Source organism: Nannobrachium achirus, assembly GCF_963921795.1.
Source record: "Nannobrachium achirus genome assembly, chromosome: 6".
NCBI classification, from domain to species: domain Eukaryota; kingdom Metazoa; phylum Chordata; class Actinopteri; order Myctophiformes; family Myctophidae; genus Nannobrachium; species Nannobrachium achirus.
This window is the reverse complement of record NC_137815.1, coordinates 54,709,063-54,735,324: the sequence shown is the minus strand read 5'-3', so window position 1 is coordinate 54,735,324 and position 26,262 is coordinate 54,709,063. Positions and strand designations below refer to the sequence as shown.

Genomic DNA, 26,262 nt, shown 5'->3' with positions numbered 1-26,262 from the left:
ATAATATGTACATCCAAGAAAAAATTAACCCCCAAATCAACTTTGGACTGTACAATCCTCCTGGCTATTTTATGATTGACAGATGTGCCTCATGGATTGTAGAGTGCATAATATACAGCGTTTTATCTGTGCTATCATGGTTTAAATGGAGATAGAGTTAATTGCTGTTTTTGGGGGACTTGAGATTACTGAATAATATACCAAAGCCGAAATAGAATGTACAAAATCCAAATCACATTCTACAGTTTCCTAATGATTTTGTAAAATTCAGTCTTGGAGTTTTGTATGCTGCTTTATACTCTGGGCCCTATTGTGCACAGCGTCTTATATCTTCTGACTAATCTTATCAGAAATATTTTATTATTTCGAAAAACATTTTATAGGAGTGAAAATAGAAGATCTACATCAACGTGTTTGTAGATTGGCTATAAAATATAAGATGCCATGCAAAATAGGACCCTCTGTCTCATTATGTTTTGTCTTGTTTAGTCTATTTTTTGTCTGTGTCATTTGTCTAATATCACAATTTGCAATGTTTTATAACAATGCAGTATAATTGATCAAGGCCGGTGCAATAATAGATGACCTGCTGATTCATTAGCGGTTTAGATGGGTACATACAGTAGACATGTGACAATTTCTCTGCCTTTATTTTCTAGACATTCACCTACAGTAGGAATGTAAAATGCAATAAATAATGTGATGATTTTTACAGTATAAGTTGTCTATTGCTCATTTGTCATATTCCAGTTCTATGCTAAGGAAATGTGCTCAAGTTCAGTGTCTAAATATAGTAGACATTTGGCCTTTTTTGCAATTATCAGGAGATCTTGAGTGGGTTGCTTTTACAGACTGGGTATTCTAAGCTTATTGTCAGATTAAATCTGTCACTAGGCAATTAAATAATTAGCCGGGAACAAAGCTAACAAGGTCTTAACTAAGACAAGCATTTATTCCAGCAACCCTATCCCTTTACCTCTTCCCTTCATCATACACGCCCACTTCACTTAGAAAATTACTATCAGGCATGGGCCTACTACTCATCTTACATGCCTGCTCAGTCCAGCTGCAAGTCTACTCGGCTATCCTCTGTATCATCCGATTATCTTCAGCCTCACCTCCTTGTGAACCTGTCCAACTACTGGTGCTTCCATTTACTCACAGTCATTCTTGATGCCCAAAACATGCAAGAACTAATTTCTCTCCATTGAATACTTTGGGTTAGCAGTCATAATAATAATCTGCAGACCGGAGTTGGCCTGTGCAGCTGAGTACTGCATTAGTTACAGATAGGCTATGCAGAGCTTATGCACTGGGTACTAATGACTGTATTAGGCGTCGCCTGATGTGGTTTCTCGCTGAAGTAATGTGCCTGTATGAGACAGTATCCATGTCTGAGCAGAGCGGCGTGCAAATAAAGGGTGTCACATTTTGAAACCGACACGACAGCCTGGTCGAGTAATATTGGACAATGGATGGACCAGAGTCCAAATTAGAAACATGATATACAGGGAGAAATATAGTGAATGGGCAAAAGCGGAACGATTGGATTGATCATGAAAGAGGCAGATGCAAGATAACTTTGTGATTTTTTTGCTGTGTGAAAGAAAGAGGCAGATTGAATGTCATATCTGATCCCTTCCAACATTTCACGATGTACCTGATCTCTTCCAATCTAACTGTGCTGCTATTGGGCAGGTAGCAAATTAGGCAGGTGGAAAACACAATGACTTATAAAAGACAGAAAACAGCTGGCACACAGTTGGGATCCAGTTTAACGCAGTTGTAGATGTAGTCTTTATTGCACAAGTGCCTGTGTGACGTTTTGAGCTGTTTCAGTAGAGGCTATGTAATGTCTATTCTCACTTTGGGTTCCCAATTAAATGGTTCACACACATTTGTATCAGATAAGGAAGGCACTAGGACAGGTCATGTGTGATAAGAGACTGTTAACTGTCAACAGTAACACTGTGCTGCCATGGCAGCAGTCTCACTGCCCCCCCGTGTGACAGAGTAGTCATCTCTGATACTGCACTAAAAGCTGGTCTGACATGTTGGTTCCTCAGATCTTATTTCATTCCATGCTGACGAGGCTCTACACATAAGCCTAATGAAAAGCTGCTTAAATGTTGTATCACAAGGGGAAGTTTTTTTCCTTTCTTTTCTCCTCTAACTAGCACTAGATCTTTTTATGGTTCAAGTGTTTTCAGATCATATTTCACAGAGAGGCCAACTACAATTCAGGTTATGGCATTTTCCTCCAAATTAATAAGAGAAATAATTTGGGAACACATATATGTTTATTTAACCATTTAATTAAGTAAGTCAGTAACATATACAAATACCTGCAGTACTTGCAGCAGACATGTTTTAGACTCATACATTACATGAAAAGATTTGAACTTTGGTAAAAAAGAAAGAAAAAAAAACAGCTAAAAGCATGGGTTATGCTTTTAGTTGAACATCTGTTCATTTTCGATGCAGTACGAATAAGCATAAATTAGCCATTGTTAGCCATTATTATTAGTAACATAGGTAGCATCATATTAAAAAAGTTTACTCAAAACCACAGATACAGACTCAAAATTTCCCTGTAAAGTGCCTATACAGTATTATACTGCTTGTGTGTAGTGGTTAATAAAAATAAAAACAGTATCATTCACAGCATGTAGGCTGAATATACAATATACATCCATCTATGGTCAAAAATAAGATAAAGTGGCTGGTAGGAGGGCAGGTAGAACATGAGAAGCGCCTCAGACCTCAGGGCCATTTGCTTTTCTTCCGCTTCACCTTACCGTTGGATGTGGGGACATCCAGCGACTCCAGCCGGAAGGGGCGAGGCAGGACAGACTCTGTGCTGACACTGACAGAGGAGTTGATGTTGGAGCTACTGGTGGTCGGGTGGGCCGTTCCGTTCACCAAGGGAGGAGAGTGGACCCCTGCAGAAGAAGAGCTCTGTCAGTGGGGAAAACAGCAACACCAGAATGGGAAAATGTGGAAATGTCAACCATCTAATCACGGTTGTGATTGTTGTCACAGCTTAATTAGTTCATTAGGCCAGTGGTTCTCAAACTTTTAAGGCCGCGACCCCCAAAACAGTAATATTTTAACTGGGGACCCCCCCACCCTACGAGCACTCCTACGAGGCATAACATTTTGTACAACACGGTTCTATAGTGAAAATAGCGGATCTACATGCCAAGGCGTTGTGAGCATGTAGATCGGCTATTTTCACAATTTCTGCCTCATTTGGCCAATGTTTAATTTGTCATTTTAGAGGTATTAAAATGTCCTTAAATTGTCACTTTAGAAATGTGCAGATACCCTCTATACACTTTAAATTTATGTTGGTTTGTTTACTTTTGAGTGAGAAAACAATGTTGCACATTAAGTTAATCATCTGGGGACCCCCCAAAATAACAAAACCCATATGGTTCCCAACATCATTTTGCTAGGGACCCCCTGGACATTTAGATTACTTTCCAAATTTGAGCGTCTATCTTGTTTAGTTAAATGGTTCAATCAACAGTCAGGATAAGAGGACCCTGAAAGAAGTGGTCTTACCGAGGCCCTTCACCACGGATATTTCAGCACCCAGAAGTTGACTGGCTCTCTTTGACTTGAAGTAGTTGCTAGCGATATTTCCACTGTTGCTTCGGTCCAACATTTCCTTGTATCTGTCCTCCTCCACCTGACAAATAGAGATATGAAGGATCCATTGACCATATTCACACATCGTCCATTTTTCCAAATGTCATCCTTGATGAGTAGGAAACCCCACTGAGAATGAATTAAGCAAAATAGACGCCAAAATCATTTGTATTTAAGTACAGTGAGTTGGAGTGTTGGATTGGTGCATAGATAAAGCACACATACACACACACCATATTAAACTCTCCAGTTTCAACACCTGACCCTCCACGAGCTGGAAGTCTAGGAGCGTTGGAGGCCACGGCTAAGACAGAAACAGACAGAAAGTGAAAATGTAAATGACAAAACATGATCTAAAATCCACACTTCGTTGATGCCGGGGAGAAACCTTGTAACTCTCCATCACATTTTATGTGTTTTACTGTTTTATTTTTTGTAAATCTATGCACTACTTTGTTACACCGTGTCAACAAAGAAGCAAATACAGCTGATCTTTTTTTCTTTTTTAAATGATTTTGGGTGTGAAAGTGGTTAAGTGTGTTTATAAGTATTGAACCAATGATGAGTATTAACAAGAGCTTGTGACCAAACAATAACAACACTGGATCTTTTGCAGGTATTGTTTTGGACATACAAGGTTTCTACCTGACAGCAACAACATGACATTTATGTTTTGATTGTTTTGCGTCACAACAGACCTTAGGGCAAGGTAACCTCCCATTCAGTATAATTAATGTCCTTCTGAAATGCTGCACCTGAGGGGAGTGACGTTTTCTGCACCACCACGTCAGGCAGCCTCCAGGTGGCACTGTCCTCGTCCCACGTGGCCTCTTTCCTCAGCTTGTCCAGGTTGCTGTAGTTGCAGTCGCGGCGCACCAGGGGCACCATGCGTTCCAGCAGGCCCTGCAGAAGCTGGCCTTCCTTCTCCAGCTTGCGAATGGTCGCAAGGTAGTCGTTCCTCTCTTCCTCAAACTCGGCATGCAGGTCACGGATCTCCAGCTTGGCTGCTTTCAGCTGTCAATGAGATTTAGTTTGATGCTGGTTTCGTATGGTGTCAAAATGAATGTCACATAGAAAAATACCTTTGTGTTGACAACAAGAGCAAAACACAACAAGGTTGGGCACTGTCCATTCCAAGACCTCCTACTGTATGTCAGTTCATGACATTTTGTATGTATATGAAGAACACCTTGGGATAATAAAGGTATCTATCTAACACGCTGGAAAGCAAATGAACATCTAACATTGTGAAAGACTGTACATTAAAGCCTTGAAGTTAAAAGACTTTAAAGCTACAAGCTGGAACTTATTTGAATTAATAAAATGTATCTGTATGGTAGAGTATGTTAATACAAAATAACTAGTAGCACTGCAGCTGTTGGAGGTGTTCTCCCTACTCCCTACTCTCTTCTCTAAACCTCATTTCGACCCAGGTGTCAGGAAGGACATCTACTGGACTGGTTGACAATGTCAATAAAGCAGACTGCATTGGATTGGACAGTAGATGCTCCTTAATCTTTTTTGTAGTTTGGACTTCAAACTAGGCTTTAAATTACTTTAATTGTACTCCTACATAATATTCACCTTTAATTAATTTTTAAAATGTTAGGTCAAGTTTCCGACCAAATGTTTTTCTGCTTGATTAGTTAAGCAATAAGCACAATGACCATACTGTACCTTATCTTGGATCTTGCCAAGCATCTGGTTCTTGGCGTGCACCTCCTCCTGGATGGAGTCATAGACATTGAGGAGCACGTTGTCGCTCTCCTCACTGTCCTCTGTCAAGGCCTGGATGAGCTGCATCTTCCTCTGGTCAGCCAGGGTCTTCCTCTGTTGGTTCCTCAGCTGAAGCTCCTTGTTCCTGGCCTGCTCGCCTCCCACCACCTCCTTCTCCAGCTGCTGCAGCCTGGGGAGAACCGGAGAAGATGGAGAGAGAGAACAAACTCAACGGAAAAGCTAAATAAATTTGTGGAAAGAATGGTTTGTCTCACAAGGAAGATTTTAGGGTGGAATAGAACCCTGCAGGGCAAATAAACAAGAACTTCAAACTATTAGGCCAGTGAGTTTCAAAATGAAACGCCACAGCAACCAGGGGGTACCAGGAGGGGAAATTGGAAAGGAGAGGAATATGAAAACAAGAATATAAAAATCATGAAAAAAATATAATGTATTTCAAATTAAACTAACTCAAATTCAATTAATTCAGAAGATTATTAAAAATAGTCTATCTACAAGAAAACAACGTGTTACATTGTGACGCATTGTGAGCTTTTAGATCAGCAAGAGGCTATGGCTATTTGGCAGTCCTTCCTTGGCATGGGAAAGTATGGTAACCCATGTATTAGGGGAAATTGTCTCACTCTGAATATTTCACATCACAAAGTTTTCATTAAAGATGGATTGTGGATATGTGTGTGCATGTAAATGTTGGTCCCCATAAATACCTCTGTAGGACATGTTTCTGGTCCAGCGTGTTGTTTGGTGTGCTGATGAAAGATGAGTCCTGGTGTCCCTCTCCCTCTGGCTGTCCCTGGACACTGACCGCTGGGCCCGTTGCAAGGGTCTCACTGTCCTACAGGAGCAGGACATTTGAACCAACTAGACCAGTGACTCTTAAATGTTTTAATTTCAAAGACCCCCATAACTCAAATGATCCGTTTGGTTCCATCTGTACACTCTTAGAGTCACAGAACTGTAAGGATCCATTTGGACCCTTGTGCCCTCTCCCCTCTCATCCCTCCTCCAGTTTCAGTTCATGACACTGCTTCTCACCTCCTTAAAATGGCTTGTTGGCATGTCTTGGTTTTGATACAGAATGTTAATGATGCCAACAAACAACTTGAAGGAAACTGAAGGACAAATATAAACTAATAAAACGTCTTACAATTACAAGTGTACAATTCTAAATGTCAACTTTTTAAATGTTGTTTTTACGAAATAAAAGCACTTTTCCATCACATTTGAAACAATCTGTTATTTTTGGCAATGGCAAGTGACATGGTCATTGGTCATGATGATGAAGTATACAGTATATCAGGGTTAGGGTGTATTACCTTGGCCTGGAGCAGCTCTTCAGCAGGGCTTTGGCACATAGCATCAGTGCTGTGGGAAGGGTCTTCCTCATGGATATGACTGGAGCCCCCTGACATCAGGAAGCAAGACATCACATAAATTATGGGTCTTCAACAGGGGGTCCACGGCTCCAAAGAGTTAAAACAGGAGGATGCCACATTTTGATGTGATAGGAATGTTTTAGCTTTGTTTAGATTTTTTTTCCAGAAACGTAAATGTCTATAAAAACACATTAACATGAATCCAAAATGGTAAACATGTTAATTACATAACAGCTAGCATAATCTCCTTTCTTAGTCCACTTCTTCTGTGCTTCTGTGTTTATTCCTACAAACAACAACACTACATGTTTAAGGCAGTGGTGCTGACAGCTGCTGTTAGCAGAATCATCTCGAGAGATTATTCAGCGCTTAACAAACATTAGTGAGACAATCGGCCATTGGTTTTTTTAAGGGGGTCCTAGGCCTTAAAAAACGTTGAAGATCCCAAAGATAAACACCTCATCAACACCTCCATGTAAGGACATTGATAATGATAGAGAAGAAAGTGCGGTGTACCCTTTCTTGATGTTTTTATATCTCACTGCTATAAACTAATACACTGTAATCTGTTGCTCCAGATGCCTTCAAATGACTTTATATAAGTGTAACTACCGGTAAATTGGCTGCTCAATTGAAAACAGACGTGGTTCCTGATCTGAGTGTCTCAATAATATGATATGTGTGTCTGTTCTAGATCTATTAATAAAGAATGGGACTTATACTGCCAAGGATGACAGTTACAGTTCAGACAAACACATTCATCATTTAGCCGTGCCGTCGATGTCAGGTGCAAACCTTGTATGTCCACAGATTCAGATTCAGATTTCTTTATTAACCATTGTGTAATACACATAGGAATTTGCTTTGGCATACTACATTTTTGCATTCAAATCAATTTTTTCACATATAACATAAACAAAAACAAAAAACAGACAAACACAAAAACACCGACAGAACGCAACACGTAGTCACCACAGCAGCCATGGACGGCGCTATCAAAGGTACATTTTCAAGAAATGGAAGGAGTGTTCCAATGGATCCAATGTAGTAATTGTTGAGTCACAAGCTTTTGTTAATACTTTTCATTTTATATAATTTCATATATCATGATAAAATGGTTAAAAAAGATTCTTGTCTGTGTCTCATAGGAGGAGGGCTGTGTGGACACTTTAGAACCCCGCCTATGAGTGACATCATCGTTAGGTAGATTCTTTTTCTGTATTAACACGAGAAAAATGGCTTCCATTATTGCACGGTTTCCAGAAATAGAAAGCCTGCAGTTTCTATTAGCCTGGATTGATGTCACTGGTAAGCAGGTTTCTGAACTATCCACAGCCCTCCTCTGAAACACACGAGTAGACAAAAGTGGTGCCATTAGTGAGGACCAATTATATGAAGATAGGTTGAAAATGGGTGAAGTCATCCTTTAACCACTTTCACTTTCAAGTCATAGAAAAAAGTGAAAATAGCAGATTTACAAGCTCACAACGTGCCTCATGGCGACACATTGCAGGCTTGTAGGTCGGCTATTTTTGTGTGATACTCTTGTATGACCAAGTAGGACATTCATTTACTATATATATATACCGGTATATATATATATGTTACAGTATGTTCAAGAAACCAGTAAAAGTTGTCAAGGAGCACTCGTTTTGACGTTCACCACACACTAATCACCACCAGATGGCGACGTCAGCCACTGCTCTGCCATTCACCAGAGTGTATATAAGAGAGTTACGTCACGCTTTGAACTCGCCAGACCGGAAGTGTTTACTCTTTATTTACTAGCCTAGCCTAGCCTAGCCTAGCCTAGCCTAGCCATTAGCTCCATTGTAGTCACTTGGACAGGGCGTTTAACGTGCGCTTGCCCAGGCCTTACGGCCTGGGCATAAATATAACGATTGCATTCACCACGGCTTCGTAACTCGCGCGGCGCTCCGCCGGCCGCGCGGCCCTGGCCCGCTCTTCGCGGCCACTCGCGCCGCACTGGCCTTCGCGCCGCTTGGGGCTTCGTGGACCCAGGGGGGCCTCGTAACTCGTTTGGGCTTCGTGGATACAGGGGGGCTTCGGTAGCCGCTCGCAGTGTCGTGGACAATAGAGCGGCGCACCGCCTGGAGTACGTTGTTGTGGCGACCGCTTGCTCCGCCCCGTGCCGCACCACGAGTGCTCCGCGTCTCGAATGTGCTGTTTCTCTAATATACTATGACATATATATATATATACACACACACACACACACACACACACACACACACACACACACACACACACACACACACAAACACACACACACACACACACACACACATACATCGTCGTTGTCAGGTGGAAACCTCGTATCTCCAAGTTTCAAATTTGTACGTTCTTTTTCGCAAAGTAAAGCCCTGTTCATCATACAAGGCCGTTGCACAAAAGTAGTGAAAACAGCAGATCTACAAGCACACAGATGTGTGCTTGTAGATCGGCTGTTTTCACTAGTTTAAATCATTTTTAAAATGATAAATGCAAAACCAACGGTTTTGGACATACAAGGTTTTCACCCGGCAACGACAATATAATGTTATGGCTGGTATGTGTGTCTATTAAATACCATTAGTGGAGGCAGAGCTCCCCCTGCTGGCTGAGGCCTTCTCCAGATCAGACAGCTTGATCTCATAGGAACATCTGATGGCAGCGATGTCTTCCTGAAGCTTTGCCTTGGATTCATGTTCTGCATTGTACTCTGCCTGCAGTTTGGCCAGCTTCTCCTCATAGGCCTGGAGGAGGGAGTTCAATAAAGACATCAATAGCACAGGAAATTAACTTCTAGGACATACAATAAGCCCAGTGGATAATTTCATTAGCCATTCCTACATTTTACCAGCCAACTACATCTATACTATAATTTTACGAATGTCTGAGTGAGTGAGTGAGTGAGTGAGTGAGTGTCTGTCTGTCACAGCGTTTCTCCTCAGTGGCTGGAGCAATTGATCTGAAATCGCATCACCATAAGCATATGAACACACCTGACATAACTGTGAAGCCCGTTTGTCACTTTCACAAATCGTATGCTGTATATTAGCATTTTTATGGTGTAGCTACTATCTATTCTGCATCTAGCATGAGGCACATCTATTCTGCATCTAGCTTGAGGCAAAATGTTTAACCAGCTCTGTGTGTGTGTGTGTGTGTGTGTGTGTGTGTGTGTGTGTGTGTGTGTGTGTGTGTGTGTGTGTGTGCAGGCAGGCGGGTGTGTGTGCAGGCGGGTGGGCGGGCGGGCTGGGGGGGGGGGGGGGAACAGTATCTCTGTAGCCATTAAAGGAAACGGGTTTCTTACATTGATGCTCCTACATCATGCAAGCACCAGTTAAAGTTACTTTCCATCCCTCATATACTGTGTGCACAGTGCACATCCCATAACCCACACACTGCACATCATTTTGGAGCTCATATCTTTGAACGGGTAAGGGCTAGTTTTATAGATTAGGATAGGGTGACCATATTTTCAAAAACTGTGTACATGTGGCTAAATATGTATTTTTAGACACAATAAGCCTGCAATTTCTTTATTACTATTTACAGTAACAGTCACATCTGCCCATGAAAGATTGCGGTGCATCTTGTGAATGGGTTTATTGTTCCCTATTTTCGTCTGTGCCTTACCACTTACCCCTAAACATATTTGCCTTTTTTATTTTATTTTAGCAAATCTTTTTAAATAGTTTAAATAGCCGATCTACAAGCTCAGGCATTGACACTAAGGCTTGCCCACCTGCCCCCGGCAGGTAAATAAAACATCAGGGCAGGTGAAGTTGGCTTTCAGGTTGCCCGACAGGGCAAGTGCTCATTTGAGAGGGGACACAAATGTCTATAAACATGAGATATCTGTCTAAACACCTGAACGTGGCCAGTGTGCTGTGTCTTCTGGTCTGTGGAATGTAAAATAAGAGCACTATTTACCTATAATGTGCTGTTTTTACTGTTGCTACATTTAAAAATAAAAAATAACAAGTGTGAACCCATAGACATATTCAATCATAGCTAAAGTATTTGGTATTTGGATTTGGAGGTATTGAGGTATGACATTTTATCGCACAGGCCCAGAAAGTAAAGAAATAAGTGTTAAATTGAGCGGTAATTAAAATCGTACCTATCATTTTATAAAGGACGATTTACTTTTCGGGCAAGTGGGCATTACCTTCGGGCAAGTAGAACATGACCTGTACTTGCCCGATGGGCAAGTGCCTCTGAGACCTTAGTGTCAACCCCTGAAGCTCACAACCTGTTATTGTTTACTATCAGAACCGTCACAGCTGGACGTGTACACTTTTGTAAGGTCTATAGGTTTGCCGCTCTGACAGCATGCTCTGACTTCAATGTGATGTCAGGGGAACCACTCTAACAGAATGGGTTTGATGCTCTGACTTCAATGTGATGTCAGGGGAACCACTAACAGAATGGGTTTGATGCTCTGACATCATGCTCTGACTTCACCGTGATGTCAGGGGAACCACACTTACATAATCCCTTTTATGCCCATATATGGAGCCCATATCTAACAGGACTTGAATGCCCATATATGGAGGCCACATTGGCCACATACCACACTAACAGAATCCATATATGGCCAAGACAGCCCATATCTGTGTGGCTGGTTCTTCAGACATCTCCATGTATGGGCATGAAAGGGATTGTATGCATGTAAGACGTCATAAGACTTTCACATAACGAATAACTGAGGAAGCATGTTTGGGCTCTCACAGCATATCTCCATATAAAGTACATGGATCTCCATATATGGGTACGAGGGGTCTCCACTCTCCATATATGGGTAACTGGTCAGATATACATGACTGGCCAGATGGCCCTAAAGGGCGAGGTCGCTTGTCGCCCTGAGGCGTCTTAGAGTGTAGATCAGTTTAGGGATAAGGGTTAAAGCATGGACGAAAATAGAGCCCTGCGTGTCTAAAAATACATATTTAGCCACTTATGCGCATCCCTTTATTTTGCGCATGCACATACGTTTATTTTCATTTTCACCTGGTGTTTTCACCAGGATAAGGGACAATTATTTTATCATACTGAACTCTTATACTGAGACCAGTCTGATTCATTTCAACACTGTTATAAATAATGAGATTCTGTTATAAATAATGAGGTTCTTAAATGTGTATGCTGTATGTATTAAATTAGGAAGAGTTACTGGTGTAGGAAAGGCGAATGAATACCTCTTTAATCTTCTCTTTCTCTGCCTCTGTGTAGCTTGCCCGAGGCACTGAGGAAGCTTCAGACATCTGACGGGCCAGCAGAGCTACATACAGTATAAATGGTAGAAAAAGATGTGTTGGTTTGACAAAGACTACATGATAAATACATAAAAATCACAATATTCCCCCCTTTTTTTTTACTTCTTTAAACTCAATTTTTAGTCATGAGTGTGCAGGCATTGGACTGGCGCAGGCATTGGACTGGAATGTACAGGAAATGTATTTATTTATGTATTTCAAAGTTAATATACACGGTTTGTGAAAACGTACTGTTAACTGTTGCTTTCCAAAATAACCTTGACGAATCTCAGAAACACAGTTCTAACAGACAACAGGGTTACTGGAGGTGTCGCCAACTTGAACTAAAATGGATTTTACACAGTACGACTTTAAAAATAACATTGGGGGTCCCCGAGTATGAAATATGAGCCATAAATGACCACCGTGTGAACACAGCAGCGGATGACATGACCCGCTCACCCGACAGGTCAGTGGTGCCCAGCTGGCCGGAGACGAGGGCGCGCAGCTGCTTGATCTCCTCCTGGTACTCTCGGAGCAGGGCGTCCTTGGGGTCCTCGTTGATGCGGGGTCTGTTCTGGATGCTCTTGGCCCGGTTGGCGTAGCGCAGCGTGCTCAGGCTCTCCTCGTAGTTGTTGTCGGCCGGCGACAGACAGGCCACCATCAGTGTGCGCGTGTTCCCTCCGAGGGAGTCCTGCAGCAGCCTGGTGAGCTTGGAGTCGCGGTAGGGGACGTACTTGGAGCGTCCGTCCACCAGGGCCGAGATGACGTTGCCAAGGGCCGAGAGGGACAGGTTGATCTTGGTGGCCTCGCGGAGGCGCTCTCCTGTGGCGCCGGTCTTGGACTGGCGTTCGCTGCCCGCCAGGTCCACCAGGTTGAGTTTGCCGGCTCGTAGGTGGTTCTCGCCTGCAGCATCTGAGGGGTGGATAGTATTGTGTTTTTGAAAGATGCAGTGCCATGATTTGTTCCCCCCTAAAACATGATGATCAGGTATTATGATTATACTAGGAAGAAGATTTAAAAAAAAAAAAAGTGTACAGAAACTTTTGGATCTTGATTGTTCTAACATACAGTATCTCTAAAATGTCTGTCAATTGAGGTAAAACATACACCCACTGTAGATCTCAAGTCAAAAATCAAAGTGAGTTGAAGTGAGCAGTGGATATGAGCAGTTAATTTCACTAAGTTATACCCTGTGTGTGTGTGTGTGTGTGTGTGTGTGTGTGTGTGTGTGTGTGTGCGTGCGTGCGTGCGTGCGTGCGTGCGTGTGTGTGTGTGCGCGTGCGTGTCCTCAACAAAACATACTGTACATACAGTCACGCATAGGAGTCGCTGCATGTGCCACCGCTCAAAAACAAACAAAGGCAACTGAAGATAACACATACCACACAAGCACACACAAGTTTGTGCTAGCAAGTTGTCCTGATTTTAGAGACTCAACTTGCTACATGATAATTGAATGCAATGCCATTGTATGTATAATGTTACTTATGTCAATTTCAGATGGTAAGACAACCATGCAACCGCCAAAGAAGCCGACTCAAAGACTGTGTGAGACTGACTGTGTTTGTGAGGTTATGGAATGTGTGTATAAACAAGATAGATGAGGTATTTAGAGTAGTTATAGTGTTCAGTTATATTAGAGAGAGGGGAGGGGGAGAAGGTATATGTTGCAAATACAGAATAGTTATGCAGATATGTGGGGGACAGATATAGAGGGAGAGGGTGTGTACCAGTGTGGCAGATCTCTAGGTGGATGGTGAAGATGGAGTGAGAACGAGACGAGTCCTTGTTCATCAGGGTGTAGCCCACTGACCGGTTCTTCCAGCCTTGCTCCATGATCCTCTCACACTCCCCCACGTTGTGCACCGTGTGCATGGAGAGATCTCGCACATACACACCGTGCTCTGGGTGCTCCTTGAGCTGTCAATGATCACCCACAGACAGATAGCGCGTGCACACACACACACACACACACACACACACACACACACACACACACACACACACACACACACACACACACACACGCGCGCATGCATGCACGCACGCACACACACACACACAGTCTTCCTGTGCAGAAATCTTAACCTTGAAGGACTCACAATACCAGTTTGCTCTTTATGTCACCTAGGTAATAACTATTGTGCTGGAAGCAGTGATGTTTATGTGGTAACAGTGGTCTGAGAACTAAGAAACAGGTTTCATAATCACAGTGTTTTATCGAGAGAGAGACATATCTGATGTGCAACGGATTCTTACCTCCAGTCTTTGTTTGGTGTCACTTCCTAAAAGATCTCGGATCTCTTCATTGTAAATCTCCAAGTAGGAGGCCCTCACCAGGAATTTGGTATTCTCTGCACACTATCTTGCAAAAAAATTACAATGTTGAATGTTAGATCGTAGATCAACTAAAATGGTACTATTAAACACGTCTTTACAAGTAGCAATTGTTGGAAGCTTCACCCCAGACTATTATTACTACAAAGACTGGCATGGGGTCATAAAGTGAGAACAGAAATCCAGGTGATTTCAACCTTCCTTTTACCTACCTGGATACTCTCAAAGATGTGCTCAAAGCCCCGCGGTATGATCCCTCTCTGGGCCGCAGGGTCTGACACCCCCTGCATGGTGAAAGACTTCCCACTCCCCGTCTGTCCATAGGCAAAGATGGTCCCATTGTACCCCTCTGTCACACCCTGTGGGCAAAGAAAACAGTGTCTTCTTGAGACATTTTATTAAGACTTAACAAATACCTAACCTATTTGACAACGCTGAAGTCCACCCTGATGACCTTTGCAAAAGAAAAACATGGTCATTGGTAAATAATTAAGTCTGGATAATTGGCAATGGGATAGTCTAGGCTACATGTGGCATAGGCCTACATGCTATAGTGTCTGACATGCCACTGTATTGTGTTTCAGATTGCGAACTAAAGGTGTCCAATGACCTGTGAGCCAAGTTGTTATACTGCCTGGCTCTCTAGGCTCTATATGAAGAAAGATATGCAAATAAATGTCTATGCATTAAGATATATTATGGACAATCAAAGCTAAAAGTTTAAACAATGGTTATCCTACCTCGACCAGAGGATATGCGATCTCATTGTACATCTGCTCTGTGGTTTGCTCAATGAAGTAGGTCCCATCAAAGGTGAACTGTTTGGGGGGCTCATCCGTGACCCCAGGTTTTTCAATGAAACACTGACAGTGGCGCACGTCCACAGTCACCACCATCTTACAGTTGAGAGCCCTCTCCCTATCATTCATTGGCCTGCATCTGACCACCACCTTGACTGCCTCTGAGGACATATTTCAATGTCCACTTCACACCAGGGGTTTGTATGAAAACAGACGGATTAAGAAAAGGCTGCTGAATAGGCCTAACAGCAAGCTACATCTCTACCTATATAGCCTACATGCAAACTCCATACATTGACTTTATTTTTAACACATGCTCCACACTTTGGACAAACGTTCGTCTGTAAAATAAAATTAGATGACGCATTAATAGACCAGATAGTTCTAATCTAAACAATGCATAGGCTAGTTATAAAACCACATGGAATTTAAACTGTCAAATTAAATTAACAAAACAATCCGTCACATAACCTGTTCTCCAGTTACTGTCTGAAGGCGTCTGCTCGGCTTCAGTTAATTAACCGACGCTAATAAATCAGTCACATTAGGTTGTCAATTAATCCTGGAGGACCTGGATGCCATTCACAAGTTAACTCCTTAGGATTCCAATGTGAAAAGCTGATGATCACGGAATGAGTCTGACACATACTACTAGCAAGCAACTATGTGACATATTACCATCCATGACCAATGCGGACAGAGGGAAACAGACAGACACAAGTGTTCCCTCTTGTCGTCCTATCCCCAGCCATTTCTCGTTTCCCCACAGCGTCTGAGGTTGCTCGGCAACCGTAAACATTCGATTTGCGTCTAGAAAAATCTTAAGATGACAGCTCGAAGACGACAAGAAAGCGCCATTGTAAACAAAGCACAGGTCAAATTAAACACAGGTTGCAGTGGTGGGAAAAGTAGGCATACTCAAATGTTTTACTAGCCTACTTAAAGTAGTTAAGTAAAAATATCAATAGGCTACTGCAATATATATTCTGTCAAAGTAAATGTCCAGCAATTCAAAATGTCCGAGTAAAGTACAAAGGTATTGTTATCAAAATAGCCTAAAGTACAAAACGTTTTCAAAGGTGGGTATGTAGACCTATGTTTTGTAATAATAATCAAAATCTACAAAGTAACTAAAGTTTTCAGATAGTAAAAGTAGGCCTACAATATTTTGATCCGAGATGAAGTAGAGTAGAAGTAAATACTCACACACATTTTAGGTGCAATGAACATTTTTGACAAAGCAGATTTATTTATAAAGCCAGCATAGCGTAAGCCAAAACACCAGAACAACTGGGCAGATTGGAAATAAGAGGCCATGCACAATACATTTTCTCAAGAAAAAGAAGTCTCTGCATTGTCTGCAATACAAGTTAAGTTTGTCACAATTGATTTACATTTAGAAATATAAAACATTAAGTTTGTATTTAAAAAGACAATTTAAAAAATAAAAGGTAAAAAACAATGTAATAATAAGACAGGAATACTTTTGGATGCAAACAACCCTGGTATGTTAAGAGCCAACATGTACAAGTATCAAAATGTGCAATGTGTTTCATAAAGTTTGTGCAAACCAAACAACAGATTTAACCACAAACCCTAGCATCCCCATTCTGAAAATAGCAGATCTGATCTTGTATATCAGCTATTCTTGGCTAGGATATTAGGTGTAAGGGCAAAAAAGAGTGGACCGAGTATATAGCCAAGTTATGTCCAGTTTACTAAACAGTGTAGAGGGTTTAAGTGCTTAAAAGTGAAAGTGAAAAGAAAAAAAAAGTATAATAGTCAGTCTCTTAGCATTTCCCAGGGAGACACACACACACACACACACACACACACACACACACACACACACACACACACACACACACACACACACACACACACACACACACACACACACACACACACACACACACACACACACACACACACACACACACACACACACACACACACACACACACACACACACACACACACACACTCCATTGTTGAGGGTTTTAAACCCATTGTTTTCTCTGGTTGGGTTTAGCGTTGCCTCTTCTCATGCTCTTGCGTAAGCCTGGAGCCAGTGGCCTGGCAGAGGCAGGGCACTCCTCCCACTCATAGCAATGGTTGACACGGGCACAGCTCAGTGGAGATGCCAGCTCATCCTGACATTCCGTGTAGTGTTCTATTAAGGCAGCTATTGAACTGAATTCTGTCTTGAATTTCTGCCACAGGAATAAAGTGAATGACAATTAGAGACAGTACTGCAAGGACTCTTGTTAAAATAAGTACTTGTGTGTAAGGTGCTTTAACAATGAAACCTTACTCCAAAGTCACCCTTCTCTGAATGAAAATAGAGTACTACTAACAGTCATACTTTCTTAGAACAATGAGGCCCAATTTAGAAAACATGCTTTAGAAAGGAGACAAATAAACCCTACATTTACAGCCTGCATGTACACATACTGGCCGGAATGTCTCAATGAAACCCTATTATTTAAAGGCATTGTAACTATCACATAATGTAGTAAAATACAACTTTAAAGGTAAAAAAAAGGGCAAGGATTAATATATTGAACTTAAAAATATTTTGTCACAAGTATAAAAGTATACATCTGATAATGCTATTCTAGGGGAAGTTTAATACATTCATAATTTACAACATCTCACTCAGCTGTAACAAGTTACCTCTAACAGGAACTTTCCCTTGCGGGTGTTTTCTATGAGGTAGGTGACGAGGCCTGACGGGAGGCGGATGATGAGAGTGCCACAACTTTTTTTCTTGGGATGTGGACACAGCAGATAGGATCCCAAGATGTCATCCACAAGCAGGGATGAGCTGCTATCACTGTAATAGAGGACACAAGACTTGAAGGCTCATATACCGTATGGTGATAAATAATCCATCCAGTATGACAAGTTAAAGAGCGTTGATCCCTTCCTTTCCGTTCAGAACCCGGTATAGGGGAGAACGGGGTAAGATGAACCGCTGGGTAAGATGAACCACCCCCTTTATCTTTAAAACTATACACATGAGTTGTCATTTGACCTTAAAATAAGAATGCAAACATCATTTCTACCTGGCTGTGGAGTTGACAGACACATGGGCAAAGTGGAAAGTATATGTCTACCCCAAAAAGTGTTTTTTTGCTGGTCGAAGTACATTTTTAACTTTTATGGTATAATGAATTTTATGTTAAAGCAAATGTACCCAGGTCTAAACTTATATATCATGCATGTTGGTGATATCCCAATGTATAAAACTATGTGAATCATTTAGCTAAAGATGAGCCTTAAGCATTAAGCTAGCCAGGTTTTGTCAAAATGGTGGCCGTGGGGCAAGATGAACCAAATGCCTTGGGGTAAATTGAACTGAATGTGAATCACTATTCATATTTTTTTTATTAGGTCTTGGCTACTCAAATTATGCTGAATGATCTTTCATTTTGATGAATACACTAATTTAAGAGAAGTTTTTACAAACTTTATTTATTTTTTTCTTATGGTTTAAATAACCGTAAGAAAGGAAATAAGACTATTCGCAAAAGGGAAATGTGTTATTAAAATATTTCTGATAAGTACATACATTCTTTGTTCAAGTTTAAACTGTTAAAGTTTAGAATATCACATGGATCAACTTACCCCTTTACTTGGATCAACTTACCCCTCACCTGGGACAAGTTGAACCAAATGACCACTTTTTTTTAATAAGTCATATTTTTATGGTCCTTTGTCATAGACACTTACTTATAATTTCAAATGACAGACATCCTGAAATATGTCTAGATGTTTTGAATTTACTGCCATCTCACTTTTTCTTGCTTCCAGGGCAACATAAGCACAAAGTGGTTCATCTTACCCGGTTCTCCCCTACCTTTTTTTGTTCCAGGGTTCATTTGGTACCGCTCTCTGGTCTCGAACAAATATAACATCTCTAAAGCTTAGCAGAGAGATTTCAAGGCTACTCACAACTGCATTAGGGTTATGTTAGCTTGTGGTGATCTATGCCAATTGATATTGCAATTAAAATATTGAATCCATAATAGTTGCACTCTGCCTAGCCCTAGCCAATAACAAGACGGGGAGGTGGGACATTTTAAAATATGGATGGATTAAACAGTTATGAGCATCCTTGAAATCGCTGCAACACTTTAGAGACGTTATATTTGTTCAAGACCAGAGTGGTACCAAGCGCTGAATGGGAGAATGTATTGAGCTTCAAGGGACCCAGTTTACTCAAATCTCAAATCAAAAAGGCATACCGGGTTCCGAAAGGGGCAGGTACATTGAAATAAAAAGATAAATCAGTGGGTCTCAATGTGGGGTTTGGGAACACCCACAGGTCCTTGGGTGGGTTCCAGGGGGTCAGCAGCAAAGTCAGAATAGTCCAACCACTTTAAAGGGATCCCTGGCTAATACGACAAATATGCCTTAATACATTATAACTGTCAAATTAAATATTTTATTTCCTCTAGAAATAGTATAAAAGTTCATTTTCTTCTGCAATATAATTCAAAAAATTCAAACTTTTATATTCTAGATACATTGCGCATGCAGTGAAATATTCAAACCCTTTTTTTGTATGCAGCTCATGAAAATCTAAAATCCATCTCAAAATATTATTTGCGACCATAGGTTGCAGATTAGTATGTACATGACGTCACTGTGATATCAGGGGAACCACTAGTCTGAACAGAATGGGTTTGCCGCTCTGACATCACGCTCTGGCTTCACTGTGATGTCACACTAACAGAATCCCTTTTATGCCCATATATGGAGTCAGTTCAATTAAAGCTCATATCTAACAGGACTTCATATGGGAATGCCCATATATGGAAGCCACATTGGCCACATACCACACTAACGGCTGGTTCTACAGACAGGGATCTCCATGTATGGGCATAAAAGGGTATGATGTCAGATGTCATAGACATCATGGGACTTTCACATAACGAATTAACTGAGTAAGCATTTTTGGGCTCTCACAGCAAATCTCCATATACAGTGCGGCCCGGGGGCCAAATGCGGCCCGATGACAATTTTTATACGGCCCACAGCTTCATTCTTAAATTGTACTATAAACGCCCCGCCAGCACCGTCAAACAAGAATATTTTATAGTGTAATTTGTCAGGATTCCTTGTTCCCTGTTGTCTCATTCTGAAGGGGTCAAAGAAACCCTTTAGGGCGAGGTCGCATGTCGTCTGTCACCCTAGTAATAGTCGTCCTAGTAATATTACACAAGACAACTCAAAACTAGGATAATAATACAGAAATGTCAAACCTTCTGCTGCTTATTTTACACAATATAACATTTTTAGATGGATCTGTACATATCTATTAAAGGCCTTTGACAAGACATTTTTGAGAACTACAGGTGTAATATGGAGGCACGACACAGGTGCACCACTCACGTTGCAATACCAGCCCAACACCAGACCGCCTCTGCGAGTGCTTCTTCTGTCTCGGCCAAGCTGGGAGTGTGGACCTGCCGCACTGGTACTATATTTCCCCCCTCTTTTCCTGTTTATACACACACACACACACACACACACACACACACACACACACACACACACGCAAAGTTCATGAGATACAGTCATTTCTTGGGAATTCAGATGAGCATATTCCAAGAAGTGCCCTAGGGGCAATATTCTGTCGAGTTTGTTTGCTTTGGATTATATCCAATGTAATTCCCCCTTTAAGAGGAGTGAGTGAATGGAATGCTCAGTTAAAACATAGGGATGGGATACTACACCAAGGCAAACATGGTGAAACAGCCTATAAAACGGAAACTCAAGCTCAAACGTGTCAAAGATGAACATAAAATGAGGTGCAACAGTGACAATATCCAAAGCCAAGTTCCTTTATACTGTATAGCTACACATTATTTCAGAACTGTGTGAGACAAGAACCTTATTACCGTCACCTTGTGAAGACAATCCACTTAACATTACTATTATAAACCAACACCACAACAGGCAGTGAGTTAGAGCCCATCAAATAACATTGAGGATTTGCATTACCTAATCAACTCTTTCACTTTTGAAAGCGCTCTTTGAACAGTTGGCCCACCTTTAGGTGAGTTCAGTTTCTCCTGAACATTGCGCTGTTTGAGGGGGGTGAAAGTGAAAGAGCGATAGGCCCCGGAGCGGATTTCTTTATTGCGGATGGCTTTCTTGCGCACTAGGGAGGGAGAGGAAGTGAAGGATTCTTCTCCAGAGGACTTATTTGTTTTTTTCTGTGGAGAAGAAACATGAAACAACAATGAATGCTACACCACTTTGGACATGTTCACAATTTGTAGAGATGATCTATTTTCACTACTTTGACATACAACGACAGGGTTAGAGTGGATAACAGCAGTAGCGCCAACATAAATCATCAAAGCAGACAACAGAGTTGTCAGAGAGATGACAGACGGGCTTTCAGGTCCCAACCTTGGTCCCTGGTAGTAACCCTCTAAATGGGGCTCTTCTGAAGGACACCAGAGCGCTGACACTGAGAGGAAAGCCGTGGTTGAGGAGCGAGGGGGTACGTTGTGGCAGGGAGCCAACAGACTCCTGCATGGCCTCTTCTGGGTGCTTCTCCAGGTAGGAGAGCTGAAAACAGCGGCAAAGCAGCAGGTTCAGGAACTGGGCCTGAAGGAGGAAGTACAAAACTAAACATAAAAGACTATTCAAGAATTGTATTCCCAAAACACAGTCCAGGGAGGGGGACATGGATGAGTATACTTAAAACGTCAAAGCTTATAGTTCAGGCTTTTCTTGGCCTAGCCATTAGCTAGTTATATTATTTTCCTTCTACTGTCACCAACTAGTTGCTCATGGGGGAATTGCTGGGTCTCAGTAAATAAATAGTGGTCTTGATCTGTATAATTATGTAAAGTGACGTGATAACGTGATTTGGTGCCATATAAATACAAATTGTTGGAAGCTGTGAATGATGTGCTTTAAATTGTGGTATTGGGTTGTAAAAGTGTTATTTTGAAGCCACAATCCTAACTGTTACGTTTCTCGTGGCAAGGTAATTGCAAAAATGTCTGAAGTACAATAAAGATGGCGGCGCATTTAGTGTCCAATCCACAGTCGGCTTCAAATAACTTAACTGAAAACCTCTGGTTGACAAACCGTAGCCTGGGGCCAGCCTATATACAATGCAGCTAACTAGTAACTGCGTATAGAGTCTGGTGGTTCTTCCCCTCCTTGTTTTAACATGGCTGGGATGTCTAGCTCAGCTAGGCTAGACAAACCGTGGGTCATCATGACCCAAAAGCGGGGTCACGGAAGGGGGCAGGTGGGTCAGAGCAGGTCTGCTGCAATAGTATATATTTATCTTTGTGCATTGTACAGGAATAAAATGCATGCATAGTTACTGGGAGTATCGTTTTATGCTTTACACAAGTATGGCAAGTTATCCTTAATTTATTTTAAATACAAATTCTATGCACTATTCATGATATTGTCAGGACTCGTGTATTATGTAAAATAATAATGCAAGATGTTAAAGCATATAACCAGTAAGACTCCCTAATCGGGAGATAAGCGACCGTTGGTCGCTTATCTCCTGTCACACTGCTGACATCAGTATGACATCACACCGTACACAAATGACCCTTATATAAGACCGGCATTATCTACTGACAGATTAGTAACAAGATGTCAAAATCATTGAAGGTTTACCCTACTAACCAACTGTTTACCATAGCAACCATGTTTTTTACCTTAGCAACCAACTGTTTACCCTAGCAACCAACTTTTTACCACAGCAACCATGTTTTTTTTACCCTAGCAACCAACTGTTTACCCTAGCAACCAATTGTTTACCATAGCAACCATGTTTTCTTACCCTAGCAACCAACTGTTTACCCTAGCAACCAACTGTTTACCATAGCAACCATGTTTTTTACAGGGCCTGGGATTGATGACATCAGAAATCTCCATATATGGGCATGAAAGGGATTTTGTTTCTGGAAATATGTCTGTGGGGTGCCACATTTGGAATAAAACACTTACATCACACATCTGGATATCCATACAGCCCATCTAGTTTGCCTGGGACAATGATCTCCATATATGGGCATAAAACTTATGTTAATTAGTAAAGCCTGGGGATCTCCATATATGGGCATGAGGGGTACCCTAAAAGGGCATCATCTGGGAATAGCAAATATAGTTATCCTAGAAAGTGAAAATCTTACATCAAAGGCCATAACTACCTACCTACCACCATACTGCATTCCTCATTAAACTACCTACCAGTAAGATGCCTAAGGGAGAAAAGCAAAGGGTGAGGTTGCACCATTTCTTGGTCTTCTGGCCAGTGATGTATATCGGACCATTTAACCATATATGGAGACATCTGGTACCCAAAGATATTCACAGATATGGGCTTAATATTGATGACATAAGGGATCTCCATATATGGGCGTAAAAGGGATTTGGTTCCCCTGGCATCACAGGGATCTCCATATATGGGCATAAAATGGATTTGGTTACCCTGGCAACACGGGGATCTCCATATCTCCATATATGGGCATAAAAGGGATTTGGTTCCCCTGGCATCACAGGGATCTCCATATATGGGCATAAAAGGGATTTGGTTCCCCTGACATTACAGTGATGTCAGTGGCTGGTTCTACAGAGGGGATCTCCATTTATGGGCATAAAAGGGAATGTATGTATGATGATGTCAGATATCATAGACGTCATAGGACTTTCACATAACGAATAACTGAGTAAGCATGTAAACCCGTAAAATCTATATTTGGGCATGGCTGATTTATGACCTCATCATGATGACACGAGCAAACACAGCTGAATTGTATAAATGATCAGTGCAGAAACCAACAGAAGTATTTGACCAAGACTCTTCGATTTAAACATCAACAAAGGTGTGACGTTTGTTGATGGTCACGTGTGACGTGTGACGGACGGACGGACGGACGGACGGACGGCCGGTGGAGGTTTTCATAGTAAACTGCTCCCTGACGGTCGCAAAAATCATATATAAATTATTGGGGGGTGGGGGTCTCAAACTGATCTTGACATGCCTTGCTGTGTGATTGGATTTTTTTTTATGTATGAAGACTGAAATGGGCAATAGTGTATTTAAAGAAAAGTTAAGTGTCATGTTTATGAAGACCAGAAACATTCAAATGGTGAATCCTTCGTAACTCAAGTTGAAGACTAAAACACAAACAGTGGGGGACATAAGTCTTACAGCTTACACCCATGAATGATATAATTACAGCAAACCAAAGGGCATGGCAGAGACAGTGTTGTGGAGCTCTTACTGCTCTGGCATGCCTGGCCTTGAAGAGGTGGCAGTATAGCTGGGCATCAGGGCTGCCCGGGTTGTGGGAAACGAAGGCAAACTGGGCATCACAGGGACGGGCAGTGGTTAGAGACACTCTACGCAGGGCATGGGCCATGAGAAGGGTCTGAGTGAAAACAGACAGAGATGTGAAAATCGAGTCAGAGATGCATATGGTTCAGATTGTCCTATAAATAATTTCGAATTTTGTAGTATGATCATCACATAGCAAATCAATATATAATACCAGTAATATCCTTACCATCTCATCTTCATCATACATTTTCACTCCTTTGATTGAGAATTTCAGGGATACAGGCCTCCGTCTCTTGCATGTCTGATTACAACCAAATTGTTACTATACAGCGTATTTATAATAACTATCATCACACAGCCGAATAACTGTTAAATGTGTTAAAGGGCCGTTCTACTGAGCAGCACAATAACAACTCTATATTGTTAACCTTCATTTTTTTATAGTTGGTGTGACTGTGAACTCAGCCATACATTATCCATCAACATGTTAAAGTAAATGGATTCCATTTACTTTAACATTTTGAAACTATACTTTTAATAGTTATATAGCAGTGCTCAGTGTCAATGTCCCTTATAGTAGAATACAGTAATACATCTTACTCTGAGGGCCTTCAGGTGAGTGTGCAGGCGATCGATCTGCTCATCCAAACAGCTGTCATCCACGGGAAAGGAGCCCACATACTTTGTGAAAAGATTGAACCCCAACAAAGTAAAACAACAACGTAAAAAGCTCATGACTAAAACAATCGCAGCAGTGGAAAATATAGACCTACCTCTGCTGATCGTGTGACGGTGCCATGTTCGGTGACGGGCGCCTCACCCATGATGCCTATGTTTAGGCCGTCTGTAATAGGAAGGTAAGTTTGTTAAAACTACACCTGCACATGAATAAAAACCCAACAAAGCTTCCCCTGTGACTGCTTGCTGCCTGCTGTGACCCATGGCCTTTTCTGGCGTTGGCATTTATAATTTATATAGGCATACACTTTCACACTTTTACTCAAGTAGCCTACATTTTTAATTCCGCACTTGTAACAGAGTAGGTCTATTTCTATATTGCAGTATAGCTACTTTTACAACAAAACATTAGAGTAAACATTAGAGTACTTTTCCCACCACTGATCATACGTAGAGGATTCTCATGACAACATCAGCTTGGTAAATGTCCCGATCTTGACTAATAAATGAACCAAATACCACTTGGTAAAACAGCCGCTTGGTAATAGATCCCGAACAGAGGAAGTAAAGAGACACAACGTCGCCCCAAGCGGGTTAACGCACACCAGTACACCAGACATCAAGACTAAACAGTTTGATGTTTTAACTTATGCCGACTATCGATCTATGAAACGAAAACTTTGTTAGAGAATCTCCTTACCACCGCTGCACGTTCCCTGTGATTTCTCCAAATAACTCCAAGCTGACGCACCCAGAGAAGCAACGCCCACACGGTGCGACCTGTCTGTAACGTGTGTATGGTCCAGGTGCGCTGCACGGGGCGTGTCTTTCTTTATGTGTAAAAAGCAAAAGCAAAACACAGACGTAGTAGTAGGCCTAAGTGATTGAGATAGAAGAGTTCCCACACAGTCAGCCAGTCTAACACATGAAGCCAGTCTAGGATAGATCATCACACATTGAGTCACGGTCAGTCACCCATCCCGTCTGCGCGTTCCCAGTTCCCACAGCTCTACATTCCTAGACATTCATTGCGCAACTCAAGACAACCGCTCTGACGTGCATCATATCCCAATCGG

At 41.7% G+C, this 26,262-nt stretch overlaps 2 protein-coding genes across 3 annotated transcripts; both read right to left on the bottom strand.

The window, feature by feature from the left end:
- Positions 1–2,763: 2,763 nt before the first annotated feature.
- Positions 2,764–15,342, bottom strand: kif17 (kinesin family member 17; the record flags this gene model as incomplete). Its single annotated transcript, XM_080728292.1, has 14 exons — positions 2,764–2,942; positions 3,568–3,694; positions 3,888–3,958; positions 4,410–4,668; positions 5,332–5,560; positions 6,099–6,226; positions 6,708–6,796; positions 9,358–9,523; positions 11,975–12,057; positions 12,494–12,946; positions 13,765–13,954; positions 14,294–14,395; positions 14,584–14,730; positions 15,112–15,342. 14 exons carry the CDS (start codon positions 15,340–15,342, stop codon positions 2,764–2,766), a joined length of 2,454 nt encoding a protein of 817 aa, XP_080584418.1.
- Positions 15,343–16,427: 1,085 nt separating this feature from the next.
- Positions 16,428–25,898, bottom strand: sh2d5 (SH2 domain containing 5). Of its 2 annotated transcripts, XM_080728688.1 has the most exons (10): positions 25,887–25,898; positions 25,282–25,352; positions 25,109–25,189; positions 24,735–24,809; positions 24,453–24,599; positions 21,598–21,798; positions 21,233–21,398; positions 20,572–20,680; positions 17,848–18,007; positions 16,428–17,384 (listed from the first exon to the last, which is right to left on the bottom strand). In XM_080728688.1, exons 2-10 carry the CDS (start codon positions 25,330–25,332, stop codon positions 17,172–17,174), a joined length of 1,203 nt encoding a protein of 400 aa, XP_080584814.1. In that variant the 5' UTR covers positions 25,333–25,352; positions 25,887–25,898; the 3' UTR covers positions 16,428–17,171. The 2 variants fall into 2 exon arrangements, with proteins under 2 accessions (XP_080584814.1, XP_080584815.1); XM_080728689.1 differs by lacking the exons at positions 25,282–25,352; positions 25,887–25,898 and having other exon boundaries at positions 25,102–25,114.
- Between the last annotated feature and the right edge of the window lie 364 nt (positions 25,899–26,262).

Coding starts and splice junctions, on each gene's coding strand:
- sh2d5 (XM_080728688.1), bottom strand. CDS start 25,332: ATGGGTGAGGCGCCCGTCACCGAACATGGCACCGTCACACGATCAGCA. Junction 21,799..24,452: donor AGGCCAGGCATGCCAGAGCA/GTAAGAGCTCCA, acceptor TTCCTCCTTCAG/GCCCAGTTCCTGAACCTGCT. Junction 18,008..20,571: donor TGTTGGGCTGGTATTGCAAC/GTGAGTGGTGCA, acceptor CCTCTATTACAG/TGATAGCAGCTCATCCCTGC.